Genomic DNA, 26,102 nt, shown 5'->3' on the forward strand with positions numbered 1-26,102 from the left:
TGACTTTTGTGATACTACAATTATTGAGACAGAAAATTGCTTCTTCTAGACGCAGGTCACTGTAAATATGTAATAATGATAGGACGCCACACAATACAATTATTAGTTCATGCAAGATAATCTGTATATAGTTAAATATTTTTAGGAATGTCCGCGTATAACATTAAGAATTTACGTACATCACGTTAAAAAGTGCTAAAACGTAAATAATAATAGCAATTATCAACTTTGTTCAATGTATAAATAAAAGCAATTCTATTAAATGAAAAAACTTTCCGTGTGATATGCAACTATTTTTTAAGCTGTGTGTAAAGTAAATAGAGAAAGATGAATAATTATTTTTATTTCTTAGATAATTATTACAGGTATTTTATGCTATTGGGAGATGAGATTTGATTGCGAATAGGATGAAACCCAGTAAACATAGATCTAATGATTATTACAACGTTGTTTATATCAAAATCATTTTCTGCCTTCGATACGGAAATGGATATCTATTTATATGAGAGCATTCTTACCATTCAACGCGATCTACATTTCATAAAAGAGAATACTACTAATGTTATTATTATACCTTACTTATTCTTCCTAACTATAGACATGTCTATTATTTAAATTGTTTTTATTATTTTAATAAATGTTTATTATTTTTTTTAACTCATTGTTTATAAATATGACAGTAAAAGAAAAATGCCGACTAACTTGTACGCGTTAGTAAACGGAAACTGTACTACTTATCTGTACAAGAATAAGTTTTATTATAATTTGTCGAAATTATGTCCCGTTGAATCATCGAGTATTATGTAATGAAGATGCTTATACAGACTTGACAATTTTCGAATGAAATCCACAGATCTTTAATGCGAATTTGTTTACTTTCTTACTATTCAAATTGTTTTCCTTAAAAGATTAGATTATTAACATTTCTATGTGTTATGATGTTTATCCTTTTCACTGAAATACCAGATATTTCACACACAATAAAAATGATCTATAATAACGACAAATTCTCAAAAAGCATCTACATTACTTACATTGCATTAATTACTCCATGATCGTTGAGAAAGAAAAAAAATTAACTGTTTTTCATATCTTTAACTTACGTTTTCAAAGTTACAAATATTTCTGTTACCATTACAATTACATTGAAAAGGCAAAGAGAAAATATTACAATTACTTCTTTTATTATAGATATACCTTAAACGCAACAATTTTGTTAAATCATGTTCACATTATATAATAGTTACTGTGCTATAATAACAAAACTAAAATTTCTCTCGTGGAACTCCCATAATCTAGATCTAAAAATTCAGAAATTTATAAAATGCAAATACATTGCCAAATATTACTAATGGACAAATCTGATAACATTAACATATGATCATTTCTTTTCCATTAATTCTGTTTTGTTTTGCTTGTGATGAATGAGTGTCATAGCATGAAATTGATCGTTGATGGTCCTTAAACTTGCCTCGATACAGGAATGTAGAACAGCACATCAAAATGTTACATAAAAAACCAAATTACATAATGCTTTTTTAACATACATATACATACTGATAAACTTGTCCATTTCTTTATGATAGTCACTTTCACTTTAGAAGACATTAAAACTGAATAATAGATTTAATTTCTTCAGTAATGACCACCTGTTTGTTCTTGGTATACTTCAATTACATCATCATTTTCCATTTCCAACTGAAAATATAATTTATGCATTTACATATTGTTGTAGTAAACCTTCGTTTTATGCAAGTTTTTACTTTGTTTTACAGAATATTTAATTTAAACATTTATAAAATCGTACTTACCTGCTTTGGTGTTTCATCATCATTAATTCTTTTACCATCAAAAAGAAACCTGAGTGATGTCATAGGAACACCCTAAACGAAATTTAGTAATTTCATATAAACTTTCATTTCTGTATGTATGTTTAAATTATATGCTCTTAATAATATACAATATTAAAAATATCTGTGTTAGTGTACAGAGAATGATACCTTATGAAAAAATAAATCAAAAATAAAATTTAATTCAAAGCTTTATCTTGGAAACTTAACCAGTTATGCATGAACTTGACTGAACCTCAAGTTCACACACCTTGATATATATTTTTACTTATGTGTTTCTGCTATTTTATTATCAACATTAATTAGTATCTATAAATCTTTTGATAAGACTATATTCTAGCAAATAACAGTCTTGTTGCTGCTTTCAATGAATGTTGGTATACTGAGTTCTCTGGCTAATGTTATTATTATATTCACCAGTATATAAGAAACAATATTTATACAATTCTTTATGGTACCTTTCATAGACATTTTTAAACCATGATCATGCCAATGTTTACTATAATCCTGTGTATAAAGTCAAGGTTTAATCAAATGCATGCAAAACCAGATGAGTTTTCAAAATTAATTTTCTTAAAACAAGTCTTGCAGAAAAACTTTACTTAATTTTTTCACGAGAGATCATCCCCTACCTACCGGTTCATTATCTTGTGGTACATGCAAAGTGAAATACTTTTCAATTTTAATGATCTTGAACCATAATAAATACTTTAAATTGTATACTTTGGAAAGTATAGAAAAAATAATTCAGAATATACATAGGACATTTGAATAACTTATCGTACATTCTACAAAAAGTTAAACTGTTTAGCACAAATTTTGTTGAACCCCTAAAGACTACTTTAAAATAATGTACCCACCATAAAAAACTGATAAAATATTGTTTTATTTTACTTTTATTTAAAAAAAAAAAGAGGGACTAACCACACGATCGCTGTACGACTTCTTGAGTTTACCCATCTGAGTAGTCATCTTTACCCTAAAATGAATTTCATTGCTGTCCTAAAAAAAAAAAGAAGTGAAACGTTAATGCCGGTTACGGGACGTCGTTATAGGAAGGTGTAAATATGGAAAATAAAATCGGTGATTCTTACGTTCCCAACGACTTTAAGCTTGATGTATTCAGAATTCGCGTCGCCTGGGCCGGCTTCGGGTTTTTGCTCCTACACGCAAGGTTAGACTGATTAGATTCGATGTATGATCGAACATTTTGATATTACGACACATTTAAACCGCGAGATATTATTATTAATATATCGTTCAAGAAAGTGGCCAAACTCACCTGATTATCGGACATGGTATATAATTAAATATAACAAATCTCGACCACGCGCCAGAACAGTAACCAAACACAAGCACGCAATATGGCGCCGCGCTTTTGTCAGTTGCACAGTCCTCTAAAAATAAAAATTTCAACGTTAGTGGTACACTCGTTCGAAAAGACATTATTTTTCGACAACCGACGCGATGCTTCCTAATTTCGTTAAACCTTGCCTTCCCGACTTTTTATGGCAATTAAGCAACATTGTTGCATTCAACGGGATGAAATATTAACGCGAAAGAATGTGATTTCCTTTCTTTTTTCTTTGGTTCTTTGAGAATGATACAATTGATGATGTAATTGTTTGGTACGATGAATTATTCAATGTGGCTAATCTGTTCAGGTACCGTATCATCTTTCAATTTTAAATATGAAATGTTATATTATTGTATTAACATTGTAATTTATAATGTTTATTGTTAATTAAATAATCTGTAGTAATATTACATCGTGAAATTCCAAATTTGGTATTTTCATTATATAAATTTCAATTTCGTACAGGTTTTCAAAAAATATAATTTATATTTCCGTATTGGCTTTGAATTTGCAACCGTCAACCAGTAATCACTACATGGTTGTCAGTTGCATATTTATTAATTTTGTTTTCAAATTAAACAAATTTTTTTTTCACGTAATTTATTTTTGTTTGTTTAAACGTATTTGTTATAGAACTGTGCAACAGTAAATTTCTTTTATTTAGAATACGTGTATTATGGAATATAATTGTTACAATATTTTCTTTATTCTCTTAAATATATAGATAAATGTCATATTTGGAACGGTTACATATTCATTAAAAGAAAATTCATTAATAGATCGATTGTGATCGTGGGTTCCTAAAACTCTTTTTCGGTGTTAATCACGAATCGCCTTAAAGTATTATTGTTCGTTTCATAAGAAGTAGATTTGACGATTATCAGCTTTCGTAATTCATATGTTTATTCCCATGTGTCGTGATACTTGCCAATCGAGGTGAAAAAGTCATTAAATACTAATAGTGTGTCTTTAATTGACACGCTAATTGATACGGTACATACATAACATTATTTAAGTTGTATAATAAGCTATCGATCTAACGAATAGATAATTATTTATTAACACGTTGACTGACACGTCTGTTTTCCATGTTGGAAATGTCCTCGATATTTGTTCGAATTCATAAATAGTAGTTTAATGATTATAAAGCAATTATCAGAAGTAAAACAATGCATTCCTAATTCTGAGATCATTTAACAGACCTCACATTTAATGGAATTTTCTGTCCTCAATTCCGGGTAACTAGAACCGTTTTTCAACGTTACCGATTCAAAATAGGAAAAGATTACATCGTTTATAAGTTATAACGTTTTCAATGAAATATGGCAAGAGTTAATTATATATTTCGAAAGTAATTGAAATTTGAATCTCAGAATAATAATTCTAACAAGAAACAGACGCAAGCAAATTTCTAAATTGCGTGCAGAAATTCATTAAACAATTTTCTGGTTTCCATGACATTATGTACGTTATTGTTTTCACCAATCACGTATCCGTAAGAAAACATTTTCGATCGTGTAACTTTAAAATTACAACTTTGGTAACACTTGATCAATACAAAATGGTGGACTGCAAATACGAATGGCGTCGTGGCGAGTGGTTGGTGATAAAAGCAAGAGTATTTGGTCACGCCAAATGAAATCGAGACAACTAATTGAAGAATTAACAAATACAGGGTCTGCTCCACAAGATAATAATAAATGGAATATTTATATGTTAAGTGATTTGCATCATCAAGTGCGTTATTGTAGTTCAGCAAGGTTAGAACGTAACTTCGTGAAAAGTGTCTCTTGTTTCGAACTGTGTCAAATTAGAATCGTATGAAAATAGAAACGAGTATAAACATTTTGAGGTTCATCTTGCTGATTTGTAATAACATATGTGTCGATATAAATCGATGCAAATTATTTCAGAATGATGCAATTCTCGCATTTATTATAATTAGGTGGTGTGGTCTCTGTAGATTAGTATTTTCAGAAGTGGAAAGTGCAGAAGAATGTTTTTAGTATACAAAAATGTGTATAATTTAAACATTATGTTTATTGTCTTGATTTAATGTGGTATTACCAAATATTTTTGCTTTTATCAACAGTCATGTACTATGGTTGTACTATTTGCAGTCAATCAATAAATAAATACATATTTTAGATACAAACAGATTGTTAAAGAACTATATTATAATGTGTATAGTACGCATATGTCACTAACATATATTTGTAGTTATAGTTGTTTTATAATATTGCTAGAATATTTCTAAAATATTTTAAACCATTATTACAAAGAAATAGCGCTGGAATATTATTTGGAATCTTTTCAAAATACTTGTACGAAATGTTAAGCAGGGATATTGCAGTGATGTTGTATGTTGTACGTGTAATAAATATCGTTTCACCTCTCCAGTTTGAGAATCACTGTGACAATCTAAAACAGTAAAGTGGTTCGTAACTGGTTGCTAGTTTGAGTTAATTACTAGCATTACATTGATTCAAGTTTTATTGGAGCAGGATGATTATGTATTTTAGGAACGTTGCGTCACATCTAAAGAATTACAGTGATTCTCTTGTGAACATACAAATGCATTGAATAATTATTTACGAAAATTACGACTTAGCCGATTTCAATGAGTTTGAAATGCGTGTGTTTGTATGGTGCATGTTTCTTAGCATTCTGGTATTATCTCGTAAACTAAGAGTGAGGGACAATTATTCTTTATACCAGAACGTTTAAGAATGTGTACTGAATCCCCACCAACATATTTCAAAACTGTTGAAATCTGTGAGGTCGTCTCTTTCGTAAACAATTACCACACACATTGTTCTACGATACACCGCAATTGCGTCGACAATGTTAATATTTGACAAAGATAACTCATTGGTCGGGAGCAATTCTAGGTAATGCAAAATATACGTAAATAGTAGACCGTAGAACGTTATGGGTGGAATATCGTCTGTTCGTAGCTGGATATCTTTAGAAAACCCGTAAGCTGCTCGAAAATTTGTAAGTGCATAGATTAAATTATAATAAAAACGTGCCAAAATCAACGTCGTATCATACTATAAGTAAAAAAGAAACATTTTATTAGGAATTAGATCAATACCAATATTAAAACAATTGTTCGAAAATGCCCATATAAATAAAAACAAATGGCTGTGGCTTCGTAAATAAAATGTTTTTCAAGCAATTTTTATTTTAAACGTTCATTACGAAGCAGTGTGTCTTTCGAACGATATTACTTCTAGTAATAAATAATTTTAACAATTCAATATTACTAATCGATTATCGTTATTAAAATAAGAAGGTATTCATATTTGTGGTACATATACGTATTCCAAACATATGAATACTTTATTAATTAAATAATAATATTCGAATAGTAATATTGAAATAGTGATATTCAATTGGTAATTTTTTTATATCGATATTTGGGTGGTAATATTTGAGAATAGTAATTCGGCAATCGAGCATTGTTAGGGCGCCACTGTCGTCGACATATCAGAATTTGAACGCGTGCTAGGCAAAGTTATTTCTGCGTTGTGTTTAGGCGGTTGTTTCGCGGTGTTTTGTGACGAACGTAACGTGTTTAGAGACTCGTGCACCAAATTCGCGTGCTAAAAGTTCTAAATAAAGCATAGAGGTCAACGAAGTACCAGGAAACTTGGTGCAGCTCGGATAATTTGTATTGGTGCACGCGAGAGGGACGCTGGCGATGCTGATTGGCAGATTACGTTTTATAACCGACGCGAGTAGTCGGTCAATCGAGATTGGCAATTTTCAAATTTTGCTAGCGGCTAATAGTTTCAGTGGAAATTGATTACTAACAGCGTAAGAGTCGAGTCAGTTTTATCGTTTTATTGGTTTTACCGGAAGTACTGTGAAATTGCCCAACGCCGAACATCGTGATAGACATTCCATTTATATTGATGGCGAACGTTGAATTCTCCGTAACTTTTGGCTTAAGGTAAGATGTTATTCGTTTAGAGAACACACGTGTGTTATATGTAATAATAATGACATGATGGCGCTCTAATGTTCTATGTCATATTCAAATCACAATATTCTACAAAATGTCGTTCGATCGTACACGTTACGTTTATCTCGACGTTTCAGTGGGGCGTCTTTAAGACTCCACTTTATTACTCTCAGGAAAAGGGGGGGAAAGCTTTTCTGATAAGTATATCGAAAATCTTCGAGTAAAAGTCGCGATGAAAATTACTTTTGCTCAGATCGTAAAGACCGTTAATTCAGTTTCGAAGACTGCTTCATTTAGTAATGAACCAATTATAATATCAATCGCTTCGTGCGAATAGAATCATTTTTTAAATTCGTCCCCTTACGAAGAACGATTCGTGTAACGTTTAGTCTCGAACAATGTGGTAGTTTATGGTCTCCAAGGTAGCATTTTGAACAGTGTGGAATTTTATTGTATATCAGATGCAACACTTTGGAAGGATCGTGTGATCACTTTGACCTCATTCTACTAGTTGAGGTTTAACAATTCGAGTGATTGAGTTGTTAGAACGGACATATATGTACTCTCGATCAAATATTTGTGTACACCCACATGGTCTACATCAGTGATTCTCAATATTTTTTAACTCGTGGACCCCATCTAAGACTTACTTATGTAATTATTATCTTCGATCGAAATATTAACGCGTTGGCCACCGGTGACCGGCGTTTTAAACATACAACGTAAATATTTGAATAATGTCATCGATATTAGAAACACAGTAGAGCCTCCTTTATCCAGATACCAATTACCCGATTATCCTACTATTTGAACACTCTATTATCGAGCCCTTTTGTCGTCCAAACAGAGTGGCACGTGCTTTGTTCAGATAACAAAGCGTTCGAACAATAGAGTGTTCGAATAGTAGAATATACAAGTAATTGGTGCTCGGATATAGCTGGCTCTACTGTACTTCGAATCAACTAGTTCATTGAATTATCGACCAATTCTACTTGTCACGCTATAATTTGGCTAAATATCGAGGTTATCTCTAAACTCTCGAAAAGTGTCGCGATGTTTTCGTCTCTCTTAATTTTTAGTTTCAACTTGCGCCACCGGATGGCGTTAGACACGAAGTTTCGACGTTCGAACCCGTCCCACCTGTTGAGGAAGTTAGATCGTTTCCGACGAAACAGCCAACTTGCTGATATATTTTTTCATATCGCGGAGCACTCGATGTTTACGGCCACCGGTGGCAGTTGCCCTTAATTCTAAAGTAACACTTGACCGTACTCTCGACGCAGGAAGATAGCCGATCTGTTCTTTTATCGTTAACCTTAAAGTGACTGCTAGCTATCTTGCTTGGGAAGTTATTTTCTCTCTTACTCGCCGTTGACGTAGACGATAAACCGTTTCTAGGTCGACGAAGCTCGAGGGCCTTTTCGCGCGTAATATCGGTCCTTCTCCGACTCGTGCGCCGCTATTTATCCTGCGGATCTTTAACGACCATCGACGAACCGCCAACATTTTTTCTCGCCGGCAATACTGCGTTGCGCCATAACGCCGACCGTACTACTGAAATTTAACTTTCGACCAAGTTCTTCGACGCAGAATGATTCCTCTGGACGAAGTCGATGGCTATATATTAAAAGTAAATAAGTTTAATACAAATATATTCTTTATTCGGAGCATAAGAATGTCCCTGGTTTAGAACGTATCAAATTTTATTTAAATAGGCTACTTCTAACCTAAACAAGAATTTCTATCTGAGAGTACCGAAACCATTGTACGGACTTAACCCAGATTTATAACAGTCTGATTCATTGTCAGTCCTAGCCATAATTCAATTCGGACCTAACGCGACGTAATCTGGTCCATTATGTTTAACCATCAAGGCTATCTAATTAAATTCTATTCCAACTTTATCTGGTCCAAGCCATTTCAATCTAATAAAAAATTAATCTAGTTTGGTTCTACTTCATCTAGACTCATCGTAAGTTTTCCGATAACAATCTACAGCCTGCACAAACACTGTGCACGTTAATTAGAACGCTCTTAGCATAATTGTTAGCCTCCCCTAAGCGTGTCGCGATGTAAAAATACCTGTTGGATTTTTTTTTTGTGCACAACTTTGCAAGGTTCGTTCGATATTTTAAGCGAAACTATTCAGTGATGGTAATTAGGTTAGGTAAATAGGTCCTTTGTTCTATTATATTTTCGTATGTTACATATTTTATTTATAACACGGTAATAAAAGCAGCCCCGCGTTTGGCTATAAATTTCGAGTGGATCAATCGCGCATTTACGATTTCCTGTCGAACGAAGCGTCGTCGAAACGACGACATAACCGTTTCGATGCGAATCTTGGAATCTCGTTTCGTTAAGTATATGGCGTCGATTCCCATGCTCGCCACCAGAGGGATCGCGATCTCACAAGCGCTCGACCGATCCTCCATTCCTGGGAGAAATTGTAATGTGAGATTCTAGAGGCAAATATAAGGCGAAAATCAAGAATACCAATTTGTTGATGGAGGCTTCCTTAAAAAGTTATTAACAATTAAATTCAAAAGTTTCAAATCGTTCTAAAAAAATTATTTTCGGTTGCGGGGGCCAATTAGAATCACTTTTGGTCATTAGACATACCCTCGAAATCCTACCCACTTTCGAGAAAAAAATTCGAGAAGGTGTGAAATTTTTCGATGGAAAAAAAAAATTTCGAATCGTTTTGGAAAAATTATTTGTAGTTGCAGGGGTCAATTGCAAGCATTTTTGGTCAATAGACATACCCCCGAAATCTTACTCACTTTCGAGAAAAAAATTCGAGAATGTGTGAAATTTTTCCTCGGAAAAAAAAAATTTTAAATCGTTTTGGAAAAATTATTTTTAGTTGTAGGGGTCAATTAGAATCACTTTTGGTCATTAGATATACCCTCGAAACCCTACCCACTTTCGAGAAAAAAATTCGAGAAGGTGTGAAATTTTTCGATGGAAAAAAAAAATTTTGAATCGTTTTGGAAAAATTATTTTCGGTTGAGGGGACCAATTAGAATCACTTTTGGTCATTAGACATACCCTCGAAACCCTACCCACTTTCGAGAAAAAAATTCGAGAAGGTGTGAAATTTTTCGATGGAAAAAAAAAATTTCAAATCGTTTTGGAAAAATTATTTTCGGTTGAGGGGGTCAATTAGAATCACTTTTGGTCATTAGATATATCCTCGAAATCCTATCCACTTTCAAGAAAAAAATTCGAGAAGGTGTGAAATTTTTCGATGGAAAAGAAAAATTTCAAATCGTTTTGGAAAAATTATTTTCGGTTGAGGGGGCCAATTAGAATCACTTTTGGTCATTAGACATACCTTCGAAATCCTACCCACTTTTGAGAAAAAAATTCGAGAATGTGTGAAATTTTTCCTCGGAAAAAAAAAATTTCAAATCGTTTTGAAAAAATTATTTTTAGTTGTAGGGATCAATTGCAAGCATTTTTGGTCAATAGACATACCCCCGAAATCCTACTCAGTTTCTAGGAAAAAATTCAGTACTGGCGGAACTTTAAGCGAAAGAGAACAATGATCGAATTAAAATGAAATTTAAGTAAGTTGATGGTTTTCTTAAAAATCGTCAAATTAACTGGTGTTAAATTCCACGCCTTTTCAGCTTGATAACAAAGCATTTTCAAAGATAAGTTGTCTTTTAATATTCTTACCCCGTTTAGAGCGCATTATAAATTTTACTGCATATTTCCTGGCCGCCCTGTATGAACTGGATGAAGGTGTACGTTAATCTCATTTGCATAAAGCTACGAGTTACGGTCGGCGAAAAAATATTCTCTAAATATAGAGACGTATTATCATAAATATAGAGCCGCCTCGCACTGTAAATCTTCGCGCGCTAATAAAGATTAGCTACTTTGGCGCGCGGGATTTTATACTTTGTACTTTCGATCCACTCGTTCCGCTAAGAACAAAGTGGAATAAAAAAAAAGAAAAACCTCGAAACGGATGTTCTTAATGGCGTATTTAAAGGGGTTGCGTGACGAACAGCGAAAGTTTCGGATGACGGGGATAAAGATGGACGATAAACCCGAAGAAGTCACGCCCTTCCTCCACCGTGCTTACGCGGAGGTTTATGTTTTAGGAGGATCGATTTAAAATAGCCTTTCGGGTGTATTCGCGATAAAAATTCAGGCGAATCTGTTTGAGTACGGAGACTGACCTGGAAAGCTATCTTAGAAGCCTATAATACGTACTGTAATGAATAAACAAAATGTTTGCACAGAGTAAAGCCAAACTTGAAACAAGATAAAACAAATTTGGTAAAACAGAATTAATTGGTCGAGTATAAAAAAACGTATTTCATACGTAAATAAATTAATTGTATGAAAATAAATGCACACCCCCGGTGGACGAGTATTTTTTAATTAAAATTGAACATTGGAAGTGTATTGTTTCATACGTTTTATTCTATGTTAATATTATATCGACATAATAGCGTGTATATTAATATTGAATAAACTTATTTCCATATTTTCTAACAAAGATTTTAGCTGCTCTGTGTATACAAAAGGCTCGCCTCCTCTCAATGTTTTGTTATTTATTAAACCCTCGAAAACTGCTTTTCTTAGCCAATTAGTCTTTTAAAAAGTGGTGAACGAAGTTCGAATCGATCGACAATCTTTAAGAATAGCTCGTTAATTCGTGTGATTGTTTAATACGGATACGCGTATTGAAAATATTAAATGCTTTTCGATTCCCCTTTTCATCGATTCTCAATATTTGTACTCGCGTTGAATATTGCACGAGAGATAAATAAATCAGACATCTATTAAATCCATGATCATATTTGCTCTTGCTTTAGTACATAATCAATGGGAATGTAAATATCGGAATAAAAATAATGTTTGTCACGCGTCGCGAGTATTTTGTGAAAATCATCAAGAATGCTTTTTTTTCGTTGAAAAGTATGATATTACTAAATACGTCGTTTACGTTCTTTAACTGGAAAAATACTTTTCAACTTTTTATGAAACTCTGAAGTATCTTAATTACCTGTACCACGACACAGTACCATACTTTCAATCGACAGGATATTAAAAAGTTGAAGATCCTTTTCCTTTAACTGACGTCAATAAAAACGTTTTTTTTTTCTTAAACGAGGATCATCAAAGTCTTAATTAAAGTTTTTATTATGTTTCACTGTGCACAGTAAGTGCACCGCCAGGAGTAGAGATAAATATATAATAAACTTGCCAACAGGCACGAAATAACATCCGATAACAATTTAAGTATTCAGATATTTAGTAAAATAGAAGAATAGTTAAATATTTATTTTTTATTCCATAAATAAGAGCCTGCAGGGTTTATTAGAAAAATAGTCGCGAATCCACACTAACGAGTCAGAACTCACGGAGATTGGAAAACATTTGCTCGAAATTAAGAACAGCGACCTGTTAGCTTAGCCTATTTAATCTGTACTTCGTTTTCAGGGGATTACGCAAAGACCACTGTTGGTTATCTGTACTCGTTTGTAAGGCTCAACCTCGAATAATTCGTCCCCTCTTTGAAGACACGTTTACTCGAACAAATCTTAAACATTGTAAATTATTCTGTTTTGATATCATAATCGAGACACTCCTGGACAAATTATTTCTACTTTTAAAACGCACTAGACCCTCCTAACAGAGTAAGATTTATAAAAAAACATTATGTTATTCCGAATAAAACGAAATTTTTTACTAATAGTCTAATAAAGATCACTAATAATAAATCGAAGAAAAAAATCTAGCCCGCCATTTTGAATCTCATCTGAGCTACAACGATAGATTCACTCTTTCTTCTTTTTGACAAATTATTTCTACTTTTAAAACGCACTAGATGCTCATAACAGAGTAAGATTTATAAAAAAACATTATGTTATTTCGAATAAAACGAAATTTTTTACGAATAATTGTCTAATAAAGATCTAATCACGAATAATAAATCGAAGAAAAAATCTAGCCCGCCATTTTGAATCTCATCTGAGCTGCAACGATAAATTCACCCTTTCTACTTTTTTCGAATGATTTGCATCCCAAATTGCAAACGAACGGACTAACTAATCAACTACGAGCATTAGAATACTGAAAATTAGTTTCTCGGTAGTTTCTCGCAATTTCTGTTGCAACCTGACGAGTTATTTAAACATGAAATTGCCCCAGAATGTTCAAACAGTCTGGATTGATTATATTCCAGGAGGACCGCGCTATAACTTTGTTTACCCTTTAGAATTTTTTTTCTTTTCAGAAACCAATTCCTCCGACGTTTTCTCCGTTTTCTCTATGTAAAAATTTTCGACCAGCAACAACGTTGCTAGGATCGTCTCATCGCGCGATTTTCCGTGAATTTATTGTCGAAGAAGTGCAACTATTATTTTAGTTAGATTTAGAAACTATCGTTGAGACGTATATCACGTTTATAAAACAGAAGCGTGTTTATTTTAGTACCATTATAGAATTTTTAATGAACGTTCTCGATCCAACCTTGTTGGTTTCATTTTATGGAAACCAGCACGCGGCAGCCTGCGTTATCGAAACGAAATTCAAATCCGTTGCAGCCGTTGCAATTCAAATTTTTTGTTCAGAAATTTCGTTGAGAAGCTATTTCCGTGGAGCACGGATGCTGTTTAATATTTTATCAGTCCCGCCATAATTATTTCATGGCGTATTTGCATCTGATACACGACTACGCTTCCCCGGTAAATCTACAGCGTAGGATGATTCGTACAAAATGGCTGACAGAGTTATTTTCGGAGACACGAACGAAATTACTTGAAACAAAAATGTTCCGTTCGGTGGGAAACGCGTCTTTGAATCTGATAAATTTAATTTAATTCTTTGACAAATTTCACTCGACTGTACGAGGGGAAATGTTTCCACTCGAGTTGGCGGATCATTCTCCTTGTGGCGCTGCATTGTTGGTGAATTATTCTGAAAAAATTATTTTTAGTCGCGGGGGTCAATTACAATCATTTTTGGTGAATAGACATACTCCCGAAATCCTACTCACTTTCGAGAAAAAAATTCGAATAGGTGTGAAATTTTTCGGTGAAAAAAAAAATTTTGAATTGTTCTGAAAAAATTATTTTTGGTTGCAGGGATCAATTAGAATCATTTTTGGTGAATACACATATTCCCGAAATCCTACGCAGTTTCGAGAAAAAAATTCCTTACCGAAAATCTAATTTAAATGGATCCCCGAAATTTCATGCGAATCTTTAAAACGTCATAACTCCTGAACGGATTGGACGATTTTAATGTTTGAAAAAGCAAACTACGCGTATTTTAGTGTAGAATATGTACAAATCGCAAAAATATTCGAAAAGTTGCTCCTTGACCCCGTAAAATGCGAAAAACCCCATAAAAGTGGTCTAATTTTCAAACGGCCATAATTCCTACAATAGTGACTATATTTCAATGAAACTTTTTTCTGAAGTAGAGCTCATGGGTATCTACAAAAAAAGTATTAGACAACTTTTCTGTAGGGCGTCAAACAAAAACACTAAATATATATAATACTAAAAATACTAGCCCAAGAAATGTACTTTTGGAAAACATTAAACATTTGTCGGAAAGAGTTTCATAGTTACGCCTAAAAAATTCTCGAAAATTGCCTTTATTTTCAGCCGTCACAAGTTTGTCTCCATCGATAACGCGTCCCTGTTAATTCGCGCGATAGCAACTTCCAGTTCAGTTTATTCAATTTCCCAGCTTGATTAGCATTCGCCATGGCGATCAGCAAATTGCACGGACACACGTTTGGACAGTATCGGAATTAACATTTACAATTACACGCTAGGGGACCATCCGTGCTTAATGCTTTGCGCCACGTTAATCCCGCGAAGAACTGTCTATCGATAACATTCGTCATTTCACGTATTAGGATAAATAGAACTGATACTCTGTTAATTTAAAATTCGCGTTGGATTCATTATAGCCGGTCGTAAATCTCAAAGGAGTTTACTGCTTCGATAATAGTCTAGATCAAAGACAATTCCACTGAACAAAACGTTGCTCTCTTGTCGCTTGTAATTTCGATCGAATCGATTAACACAGATTGGAATTTAAAAATAATATTCCATTTTATACGAGATATCGCTGTCTTCGTTACACTGTGCAGATTTCGTACTAGTACGACAAATGCTCGTAACATGATCCAGTAAAACGAGTTTCAGTTACGCGCGTTTTCAAAATCATTTCGGGAACGAAACGCGCGCAAAAGAGCATCATTTTACATTTCCAGCTTATTTGTGGCCCGCTCTATTTTCGCTCACACCTCGAATTACGCACTCTGCATGGGATAGAAATCGTAAACAAATGATTTAGCTTTGCGATTCAAGAGCACTTTCACGACACTCGTTTGCATCGCGCGTCGTTCTCGTAAAAAATAAAATAATACATTTGCAGCGACGATCTCTTCGTTGCTAGACTGAAAAAATACTTTGGACAGTCGCAGTTTAATTTGCTTCGTTTTACAAGTAGATAGATATGAGACGAAACATTTTACAAGAAAGATGAACGTATAAGTCGTTCAATAAGTCCTTAGAAAATCCAAGACCTGGAGCTCGTAGCATCGAAAACGGTTTGTTTTTAATAAGCATCGTGGTTTACTAGGTAGCTCTGAGAGTCTCAGTTATATTCACCACATGGTTTCAATTTTTATTGTCGATCGAAGCAAGAAACTTCATAGAGACGATGCGCGAGTGCACACCTGTGCAGTTTCGTTGGCCAAAATCGTGGAATTAAGGTTCGAATTATTACAACATCCACCGTAATCACCGGATTTTTTTTTATTTCCAAACTTAAAGAAATGACTTGGCGGACAACGGTTCACCGCCCAAACAGATGCCTATTTTGAGGACCTTCCGAAATCTTGTTTTTTAGATGGCTTGGAAAAGTGTACAGAATTGAAAGGAGACTACGTTGAAAAATAACAAAAAATCTACCTAAAATTATTTGTTTTTCTATCTTCTTCTAAGGACTTATCGAACGATCCTCGTATTTGCATGTAAGGCGCGTTAGGGAAGTTTCGTGATCGTGATTCGAAGCGAATTTCGAGGGGAATTTCTCTCGATAAAAGTCAAAGGTCGATCAGCGCTCGATTGAGAGTCGCCCGAGCGTGGCATCGAGAGTTTTGCATACAGGTGCCTATGAAATTGACATAACCGCCCGGTCAGCGAAAAGAACACGGTAGAGGTCGACTGAAGAAGAACAAAGTGACGTCGTTCGGTGAAATAAATCGTCCATGGAAGGTGGGAATCGTTCGAGTATCCCTCTAGCGACGCTATGAAAAATATTGCACGCGGACAACGGGAACGAGCATAAACCCAATGGCGTATTCACCTTTTATTTCTCGGTAGTTTCGAAAGTATTGCCACGGTAAATGTCAACGTGAGATTTGCTCCGATGAAACGGGAGGGAAAAATAGCGGCAGCTGGTTTTCGAACGTTTCATCGGCCCAGAACTTTTGTTAGGGGATGCAAAAGGAGAGCATTGTTGCGTGAATATGAAACGGTGCAACATTTCCCAGTCTGTGGAAAATGGGAATAAACTTTTGAATTCTTTCGCGGCCACAGCAAAAGCTTTTCGTTTAATTTAATAACAGTTTAGCGTTGATCATCGTTCTCACTCAAACTTAATTATGGAGTTGCTTAAATGTCTGTTTAATTTATCGTTTTGTGAAATTTCGAGGCATCAGAATTTGTTTTTACACGTGGTCATAGATTTTTTAGTTAGTATTGGTTTGGGTTTTTAGTAACAGTTTATCGTTGATTCTCACCCCCTATATTTGCTCAATTTATCTCTAATCGTCAACTAAATAGAGTTAGTTAAATATTTTACTAATTCTTTTATAAAATTTCAAGGCATCAGAATTTTTTTTAAATATGGTCATACATTTTTAGTTAGTATCTAGCATTGGGTTTTTAATAACAGTTTATCGTTGATTCTCACCCCCTATATTTGCTCAATTTATCTCTAATCGTCAACTAAATAGAGTTATTTAAATATTTTACTAATTCTTTGATAAAATTTCGAGGCATCAGAATTTTTTTTAAATGTGGTCATACATTTTTAGTTAGTATCTAGTTTTGGGTTTTTAATAACAGTTTATCGTTGATTCTCACCCCCTATATTTGCTCAATTTATCTCTAATCGTCAACTAAATAGAGTTATTTAAATATTTTACTAATTCTTTTGTGAAATTTCAAGGCACCAGAGGTTATTTAAATGGGAAACTAAATTTTTTAGACAGTATCTAGCATCGTTATCATACCTAGGGTGGCCCAAGCGTAATTTGATGTTTATCTTTTTACTTAAAACGCCCCAATGTTCTCGACCTCCTGTCGAGTGCAACGCGACAAGGGTGCATTTTGGCACAGAGAGCGTACGCTGAGATAGAATCGTTGATTCGATCTGATAGGTATATCGTTAGAGGGAAAGGATACCGAAGGGGGAAGATAAAATATAGAGGGAGTTGGAAGAAAATAGGAAAAGTTAAGGCTAACGGGGGAAGGATGACAAAATCACTGGAGTAAAGGTACAAACGGGGGATATAATTGAATAAAAATAGATTGCATTAGTCTTAGAAGCTCATGTCGAGCTAGAAATATAATTTCAATTCTGAGAGACATATTTCTGGATCAAGGGAGACAAAAAATGGAAAAAGTTTGGGATAATAAAACGAGTAGTAAAGGTAAGAAATTAAAAAAGCAATGAAAAATACAACTGAACCAGCGGGATGCAGTTAATCGTGCTGTTGGGTAGAGGGAAAAAGAATAAGATAAAGAGGTAAACTTCTGAAACAGGCGCACAGTTGGAGGAGGGCAGTAAAATACTGGGATAATAAAACGAGGAATATAAAATCACTGAAACAAAGAAAAGAGATTAAAAAAAAGCAGTACACATAAGAGTTGGATAACACTATGTAGGTCGCAGTGGTTAAAATAAGAGAACTAAGGTAACCGTATCAAAGAACAGAGTTATAGACAAGGTTCGTTAACCTCGAACAAGACGATGGAGAAATATAATACACTGAAATAGATCATTTCGAGCTTAATAGCCATATTGAGGCGGTAGAATATAATAGAATAAGAATAAGAAATACAGAAATGGAGATGAAACAGAAAGAAATAAAAAATGCAGCTCAGAATAGAAAATAGCCGTATTGCAAAAGAGAATACGACGAGGGTATAAATGACAAAAACAGAGATATAGTTAGGGGATATTAGAATAGAAACGAATGTAAAAAAGACGATACAACTTTTATTGTGAACTATTTTTTTGGTATCTCTCGCTGTTACGAAGATACTCCACGAGATAGAAAATGCATTTTTTTCAAGGGGTGACATCGTCCCCGAAACCCGGAATTTCGCGCGAACATGGTTCCGGGTTATGGATGAATTATGCTGCTCGCGCGTCAATTTTTCAAAATTTTTCGAATTTTCGGCGTCGCGACGTTCCCTTGTTTGCGATGCCAACGCGAGTGGAAACAGTATTGAAAATTCTAGATTCGATCGATGCATATAGAGCAAAAATAAGAAATCAATTCTCCATTAAAATAGTCTTATTTCCATATCATTGATACGTTAGTCAAATTTATACATTTATTTAACGTTTAACATAAAATAATTAATCGAGACAAATATTTCTCTGTACATATAATACAGACGAAATAAACTACATACATTTTGTAATGCATTTAAACATAGGCAAATAGCAAACAGAGAAAATTCAATCTTTAAATAACTTGCGTTCCTAATTTGGAACACTGACAAATATTAAAGAATCCTGATTTTGCCATCTATTGGCGATGAATGCAATCGATTACTACTGTCTGAAGGAATATAGCAAGGAAATATTGCAGTGTGAGTTTTTACAAGGTGATCTTTGACCTAATATTATACATAATAAAATATAAATATAAACGTAGCATTCAAACATGGAAAACGAGGGCCTCGGTAGAAAAAAGTAAACACTTTCTAAACCATCGATACCTATGAATTCATAACATTGAAGTTTTTATAAAAGCAAGTAAACGTGTATAATATTCCATATTAGGAGAACTGACCCTATTATCAATCACAATAGTTTCCTCGTAGGTCAGAAGGTTACAAGAGCAACGGAGGTTCGACGACCCGGACGGAAGCACGGAAATAAGAGGAGCAACAAAAGGTAGCTGTTGCTTCGTGGGGGAGACTGCGAAGAGCAGAACAGGTGCGTCGAAACAAGACAGGGAAGAGGCAGGGAACCTGGCAGAGAGCGAAAGAGAGGATGGTGGCGCATGCTCCTCCTCATCGTGCACGCATCGCAGGCCAGGCAGTGGCCCACGTCGGCTCCAGGTACAGGCGAAAATCCATATTGTACCCGTGCACCGTCTCCTACGGCCGTTGACGGACTCCGCGAGGAGGCCAGGACGCGTCTGTGCACCGGTTACGGGCACCGTCGCCACGCAGCTTCCTCGAGACTTACGCGCCGGTCCTCTTCGAGGTCTGCCATCCGCTTCGAGCACGTGCCGCTGGCAGTCGCGTGTCACCGCTCGCCGGCAGACAGATACGATAAAACAGTCGCTCGAAGACCTCGCCACGGAACGGTTCCCCTCGTCTGCTTAAACTCTATCCTCCCCTCTGGAACGCAATTCGAAGCAATTAACAGCGCGGAATATATCAAGGGAACTCCAACCGCCACGGACGACAACAAAGAATGTTCAAGTGCTGCTGGTACTCGTGGAGGATCTGGGACAGCATACGGGATCGTACTCGAGACGTCTCGGTAGAGTGGATTCGGCTGTAATAATTTGTGGTTCGTTAGCAGCGCGAAAGAACCGTGTCGACGCGACGGTGACGGAGTTGTCGAAGCTTCGGAACTTGTTTACGGAAGCGATTAAGCAGCGATTGTGAAGGAAGTTCCTCCTGGCGCGGGAAACGAGAAACGATCTTTGCCCAACTATTAACGTCGAGGGCTCGAAATCAGAATCGGGAGTATTCTGTCCGAGTTTCGCCGTAGTTTCATCGGTAGCCTTCGGATCGTAAGATCGAAGCCCTTTGTTACGAAGTTCGCGGACAAGTTCTGACGGTGGTTTCCGGGGTAGACAATAGGTGGGAATTTCATCTGCAGCCGTTCGAATCGTTTGATATCGCGCCGTCGGCGGTCTCGATAACTGACGCGCACGTAGCCCTGTTGACAATCTCGTATCCATCCAGCGGACGATCTTGACAAATGATCACGCGGCTGCGAAGATTACCGAGCGGAACGTTTATTATTCCATCGGCTGTTATTCCCTCGACCAAGTCGGATTGAACGCTCGTTGTGAAAGGGAACGACTTCCAGGCGTCCGTAAGTCGATTTCAATTCAACCCCGCGTTCGTGCAAATTACAAATTACAGCTCCCTCGAGAATTTAACGACTCGAGACGGAACGCTTCTTTAAAAATTTCGATGCACGTCGCGTCCGGGGGAGGATGAAGAAATCTGGATCACGCTCTTTTAATCTTGGATGCGTGGACCAAAGCAAGAAAGGAGCCCAAGAGGATAAACCTTCCCCTCTTTAATGGCGGAGGATCTTAAAGGATCAGCATCGTTACTCGAGGAACGGTGGTCCCTTTTCCTCGAAAAATACGGTGGAAATAATAGCGTGTCGGACGTTCGGTGAAAAAAAACACTCCTCGTCGGGATTAAAGAGTCCTTTTACGAGTCTCCTAGTTGGCGTTCTGACCTCGGTTACGCGGAATTCTGAACATACTCCGCGAAAGTGTCCGCGTGCAATTGCGAGGAAACCTGCAGGAAGAATAGAGGCTGGTAATAGTCTTGGTAAATTGAAGCTAAAAACGAGAGTCGTTTTTGTCTCTGATTTTCGAGCTTGTAGTCTGCATACGTAAATAGTTGTTGAAATTAGGTTTAACGAAGGTAGTAGTTTCTTTTTTTTTTGAATAATTATTTCACGTCTTTTTGTATGATTGTAAATAATTCTGAAGGCAAGATGCATGGTTTCTGACTCGAGTTATTTCACGGTCCTCGATTCTAGTTTCTTGGCATGGAACGGAGATCTGTGTCCCTGCATAAACGAAATAGGGTCTAAAGAACATTTGGAAACAACGTTAGAGATTGGATACAACGGGGAGTAGCGTCGCACGGTTCCAGACTTTAGTTATTTCACGCTGCTCGAGTCTCTGAGCAGAATCTTGCAACTAACTCTTTGTAAAAGTCTCTAGCCTCAAAGGTGATCTGTGCTTCAAACGGAAGGGAAAATAGGATTCCATATAGGTAGCGTATAAACGAGTAGAGGCAGGATATAACACTTGAAATTGTACTCTTAACTTGTGCTTTTATAATCTTGCAACATCCTTGAAAATATCTCTTGACTCAAAGGTGGTTTCTCCGAAAAGAAAAATAGGATTTAACAAAAGTGTTCCGTATTTCCATGGAAGGAAGAATAGGATTCAATGTAGGGCACTTTTAAATAAATTTAGAGCCAAGACGCAATACCTGAAATTCTACTCTTATGCTTCTATTATCTTGCAACCTCCTCGCAATATCCAACAAAGGGCACTCGTAAAATCAATTTAACAATTCCAGAGGCTGTATACCAGAACGCACGGTTCGTCGCGTTATTTTGCACCCAACTTTTCAAACTGCGTCCTTTAGACCCAAAGGCGATCTGTGTTTCCGCGAAAGGGAAAGTAGCTTGGAACAAAAACAAAAAAAGGCCAAGGTTAAACAAATCCGTAAATAATTTTTTGCGAGGGGAGAAGGTGCATCGGGGTTTGTTGTTCGCGTTGTCGGACCTCTCTCGAGTTTTCGACAGTGAACGAACTCGATCGAAAGTCGTGCAAGGGCGGTGTCTACGTCGGACACTCGGCCTCGGTCGAACATGGCCTGGCTACAGGATAACGAGACCGCCTTCGACACCGGTAATTACGTGCTGAACGCTTTGAACTATATTAACAAGCTGAACGAGTCGCTCAATTCTGAGGCGATGAATTGTTTGAAACTCAAACACCAAGAGCTAGAGTGGTTGTCCATGGGACGGCAAGAGGAGGAGCAACTGGGATGCGAAATTAGCTGGGACTCTTTGCTGTGTTGGCCGAGGACGCCTCCGGGTGCTTTGGCCACTTTGCCGTGTCTCGAGGAGCTCAACGGAATTCGTTACGACAGCACACGTGAGTTGTAATATTGTACATGTTAATAAACATACACCAGTCGTTTGATAACCGGGGTCACCGGTACACAAACTGTGTTCGAGAATCGGAGGATCTCGAAATATGGTTTTGTCGTGTTTCAAACGAGCGTATTTAATTTTCTATGGAATAGACGTTCGATGCAAGTTTTTCAAATAAAAGAAAGTTTCTTTCGAAAAACATTGACGAAGGTTTGGTGTGTTTTATTGGCACACTTCTACTCTGTTTTGCTCGTAATCGGCTCAACGGGACGAGCGAGCAAATATAAACAGACTTCTGATCTGCAGAGAGTCGTCTTGCTTTTTTAGGTCTATCGAGTCGTAAAATTCGATCGAACAGTTCCCGCGAGCATTCGAAGTGTTCGGTATTTATAGTTGTGTGATTTGCGTTGGATTCTATCGTGCTTCTAAGCTCGAGAGTGCCGTATTTTGTACCAAGTATGCAATAGAAAGACATAAATTACTTTTGACAGCAATTTCTATTCATCCTGTTTTAATTACTTTGGTACAATAATGTAGTAACGAACATGAGAGAAGTTGAGGAGAAATTTATCACGCGATCACTGCGTGAATTAATTATCTGTCTGGGTAAACGTAAGCTGTTTCTATTTACTGGAAATTACGGACCACATTCTGTCGATGTTGCAGGAACAACGTAACTTTGATTATGATTTTCGTTTCGAGGATTAAATTTTCTTGATCCTTTCGTCCGGGATTTGTTATAAAATAATTGAGATAAAAAAGTAAATATCAATGTTTGATTTTCTATACTACAAATCGCTACGATTCAATTTCTTAAAGTCGGTTCGAAGGAACGGAAGGATTTATAGGAACAGATTCGAGTCGTGGCTTTAAAGGGGACATGTTTACAATTTCACCTCGTGGACTCTCCATTTTGTTCTCAAATATTTTAATACTGTATATTAAACAATATAATCATATTAATAATCAGGAAGTTCTAATTATTAAAATAGAAAGACTCAAAGATATTGTTACAAAACGTTCGAACGACATATTTCAGATAGCTAAATCCCAACGAGTTCCAAATTGTATCGAATTTAACATCAAGTAGCTGGGTGGAGTTCGAAAGCTTTGTCCAGTTGAAATCTTTGCTGACCAATATGCTTCATCTGTAATCAAGCGATTTCGTCTGTCCGGTCTGCTGTGAAATTGAAAAACGCGGTGAATACTTTCAACGAATATCGACGCTCCGCGAATAAACGTCGTTCGTTGACGAATATTAATCCAAAGCAAAAATTTACGAAAGTTTGTAGAGGACAAAGGCGTTAAAAAAAGAGATTAAAAGCAAATTAAAAATTAAAAATTTGCCAGAGCCAGTGTCCCGTACGCGTTGCAATGTTCTTTGAAAAATTCATTGTAAAATAGTAATTAATTGTCGTCGATCCGCGACGAAAGCAAAATGGCGAGTGCATCGAGATTTCCTTTCGCGATGATGTCGAGCCAAACTAGTCGGCGAAAGAGCCACGAAAGAAACAATACGAGAAAAGGAGTATTTATAAAGTCGTTCGTTATCGATCAATCTTCTCTACGTGGCTGCAGAACTCATTCTCCGTGCATGCAATGGCAGCGAATATCTCATAACTCGCGGAATAATTGAACCGGAACGCGTACATCCATCTTCGTATTAATTTTTAACCAATTCGACTACGGAGTACCCTGCTCGTTTTCAGAAACATAATAACGTACGATTCGTATCCGTGTACCTTGCAAACGAGAGAACGAAACGTCAAGAAACACTCGAGATAAGCACAGAGATACAAATATGGTTGAATACTCTTCTCGAATTTTTCGTTTCCTTCTCGAGACTCCGAGACTTCATCCTTTTTGACGTTACGTAACTTCTTAATTAAATTATTTATTTATTATACGGGTACAAGTCCATTAGTCTACAAGAGAAAATATAAATAATACAGAAATATGCGTAGAACAAAATCGATAGTTTTACAAATAGTAAATCTGATTTTTGAACGAGGAAATTTTAATGGCAAAAAATTCTTAAAATTCAGCTCTCGATTCTTGTAAATTTCTAGCAGTGATTCTTTGCAGAATCTGGGAAAACATAGAATTGATATTGAGTCTTACAAATAGTAAACCTGATTTTTGAACGAGGAAATTTTAATGGCAAAAAAATTCTTAAAATTCAGCTGTCGATTCTTGTAAAGTGACTCGTCGCTGAATCCGTCCCGTTCCTTTGAAAATGATAATTAAATAGGAAGGTCGCGAGTGGCAATTCGAGATAGGACACGGATCCTCGCGAATTTCTGTAATTTTTTAATCGGACTCTGCAATTTAAATTCAGTGTTCAGATTGGATATAACAAGAGTTTCGAAGGCACGTAACGCCAGTTGGGCAAGAAATCAGCGAGGAAAAGAAAGACGGGCAGGAAAAGAAGTAACAGCTCGGGAGAAGCTTTAAGATTCCTTTTTCTTTCTTCTCCCCCCCGTTACAATCGATGCAGGGAATACCTAGTGATTCGTAAACGCCAGCACGTTCCTGACGTGAGTAGCTTCCGCTTTAATGATTCACGTTCTGCGTAACACAGAATCCATAAAACGGGGCTCGCGTATGCCTCGGAGCATCACAGGAATATCAAATCTCGATTTCTGCACGTTTGAGTCTGTTGTTGGTACGCGTTTGTACCACGAAATACGCGTTACATCTGTAACTATATTCGATCGTAACTCTCCTCCCTGGTAAACTTCGTTTGTCCTTTAAATGTTATTTTTTTTTTTAACGATAGCGACTTTTTCTTTTTTTCCCCGGCTGCATCGAGTTTTCACGTTAATTAGTCGATTATCGATTTGCTTTTGTTTCCCTCTTTCGACGAAAATTATAGAGTTAAACTTTCCCGGAGCTCCTCCATGCGCGTTGGAGTAAACGCGATCGGAGTTTCTGTTAATTTCATTTAATCGACGGAAACGTTTGTATCGTTTAAAAATAATATATTATTTACTCTGTCGCGTTTGGTGTAATACGAAATAAGAAACACGTTTGGAATTTCCGTAACGGTTGAAAAATGTTCCTGAAAAATAACGGTAGTTTGAACGAGCGGCGAGGAGATGGAAAAAACCAGTTAAATTTCGGTCGTTTTGCTGACCTTTTTAGGGGTTTAATTTGAAACAGCGTGGTCAACGGTGAAAATTAAAATTGCCAAGTGGAATAAACATGAATTTTCTGAAAACAGACAATCAACGCGCGTTAGCAGACTGTCGAGAAACGAAACAATTTTTCTGCGGTTTGTTTATTCGTTTGCATATTTTTTATTATTTTTTCATTTCCACTTGTATCGATTTTACTATCCACCAGTTAGTTGAAATAACTTGACACAGGTTACATCGTCGTTAACGCTTGTAAGGAGCAACGCGAGTGGAAATAACGAGCATTAGTCAGACAAGTAGTAGAGACTTAAACGTATGGCGTTTCTAGTGCCACGGTAATTTGATTATTTTACAGAAATTCGGCTTTCGAACGAATTAGACGATTCATCGTGCTACGTACGAGCTTTTATATTAAGAATTTAATAATGTTAAACAGAATTTGATACATGGAAAGAAAGTATGTTTCAAAAATATTGTTTGATGCTTACTTCTTCCTTTTAAAGCAACTTCAGCTTAATCTGAACATTTTCTATCATTTGGCAGGAATGTTATGATAAATTTTTATTCCTGGAAAATTTCTTGTTCCTAAAAAAATTGATCGTAACGTGAAATATCGTTTCATT

At 36.0% G+C, this 26,102-nt stretch overlaps 2 protein-coding genes across 10 annotated transcripts in view; one reads left to right on the forward strand and one right to left on the reverse strand.

Moving 5' to 3' along the window:
* Positions 1 to 326: 326 nt before the first annotated feature.
* Positions 327 to 3,279, reverse strand: LOC143344832 (small ubiquitin-related modifier). The gene is made up of 5 exons (XM_076771326.1): positions 3,133 to 3,279; positions 2,945 to 3,013; positions 2,775 to 2,852; positions 1,812 to 1,883; positions 327 to 1,698 (listed from the first exon to the last, which is right to left on the reverse strand). The coding sequence occupies exons 1-5, from the start codon at positions 3,145 to 3,147 to the stop codon at positions 1,636 to 1,638; spliced, it is 297 nt and encodes a 98-aa protein (XP_076627441.1). The 5' UTR covers positions 3,148 to 3,279; the 3' UTR covers positions 327 to 1,635.
* Positions 3,280 to 4,784: 1,505 nt separating this feature from the next.
* The window catches only part of Dh44-r1 (Diuretic hormone 44 receptor 1), a 77,130-nt gene continuing 55,812 nt past the window's right edge, over positions 4,785 to 26,102 (forward strand). For 3 of the 9 annotated variants that reach the window (XR_013080161.1, XM_076771280.1, XM_076771286.1), the window contains exons 1-2: positions 6,811 to 7,165; positions 19,288 to 22,343. Coding sequence is in view for 7 of the 9 variants with exons in the window: in XM_076771280.1 (XP_076627395.1) it covers positions 22,055 to 22,343 (289 nt within the window). In the remaining 2 variants the exon portion in view is untranslated. Of the gene's footprint in view, positions 6,205 to 6,809; positions 7,166 to 19,287; positions 22,344 to 26,102 lie in introns of those variants that run through there. The other 6 variants (XR_013080162.1, XM_076771287.1, XM_076771282.1 and 3 more) reach the window with 5 other exon arrangements.

Source organism: Colletes latitarsis, chromosome 8, assembly GCF_051014445.1.
Source record: "Colletes latitarsis isolate SP2378_abdomen chromosome 8, iyColLati1, whole genome shotgun sequence".
NCBI classification, from domain to species: domain Eukaryota; kingdom Metazoa; phylum Arthropoda; class Insecta; order Hymenoptera; family Colletidae; genus Colletes; species Colletes latitarsis.

Coding starts and splice junctions, on each gene's coding strand:
- LOC143344832 (XM_076771326.1), bottom strand. Junction 2,853..2,944: donor AGCTTAAAGTCGTTGGGAAC/GTAAGAATCACC, acceptor TTTTTTTTTTAG/GACAGCAATGAAATTCATTT. Junction 1,699..1,811: donor ATGATGAAACACCAAAGCAG/GTAAGTACGATT, acceptor TTATATTTTCAG/TTGGAAATGGAAAATGATGA.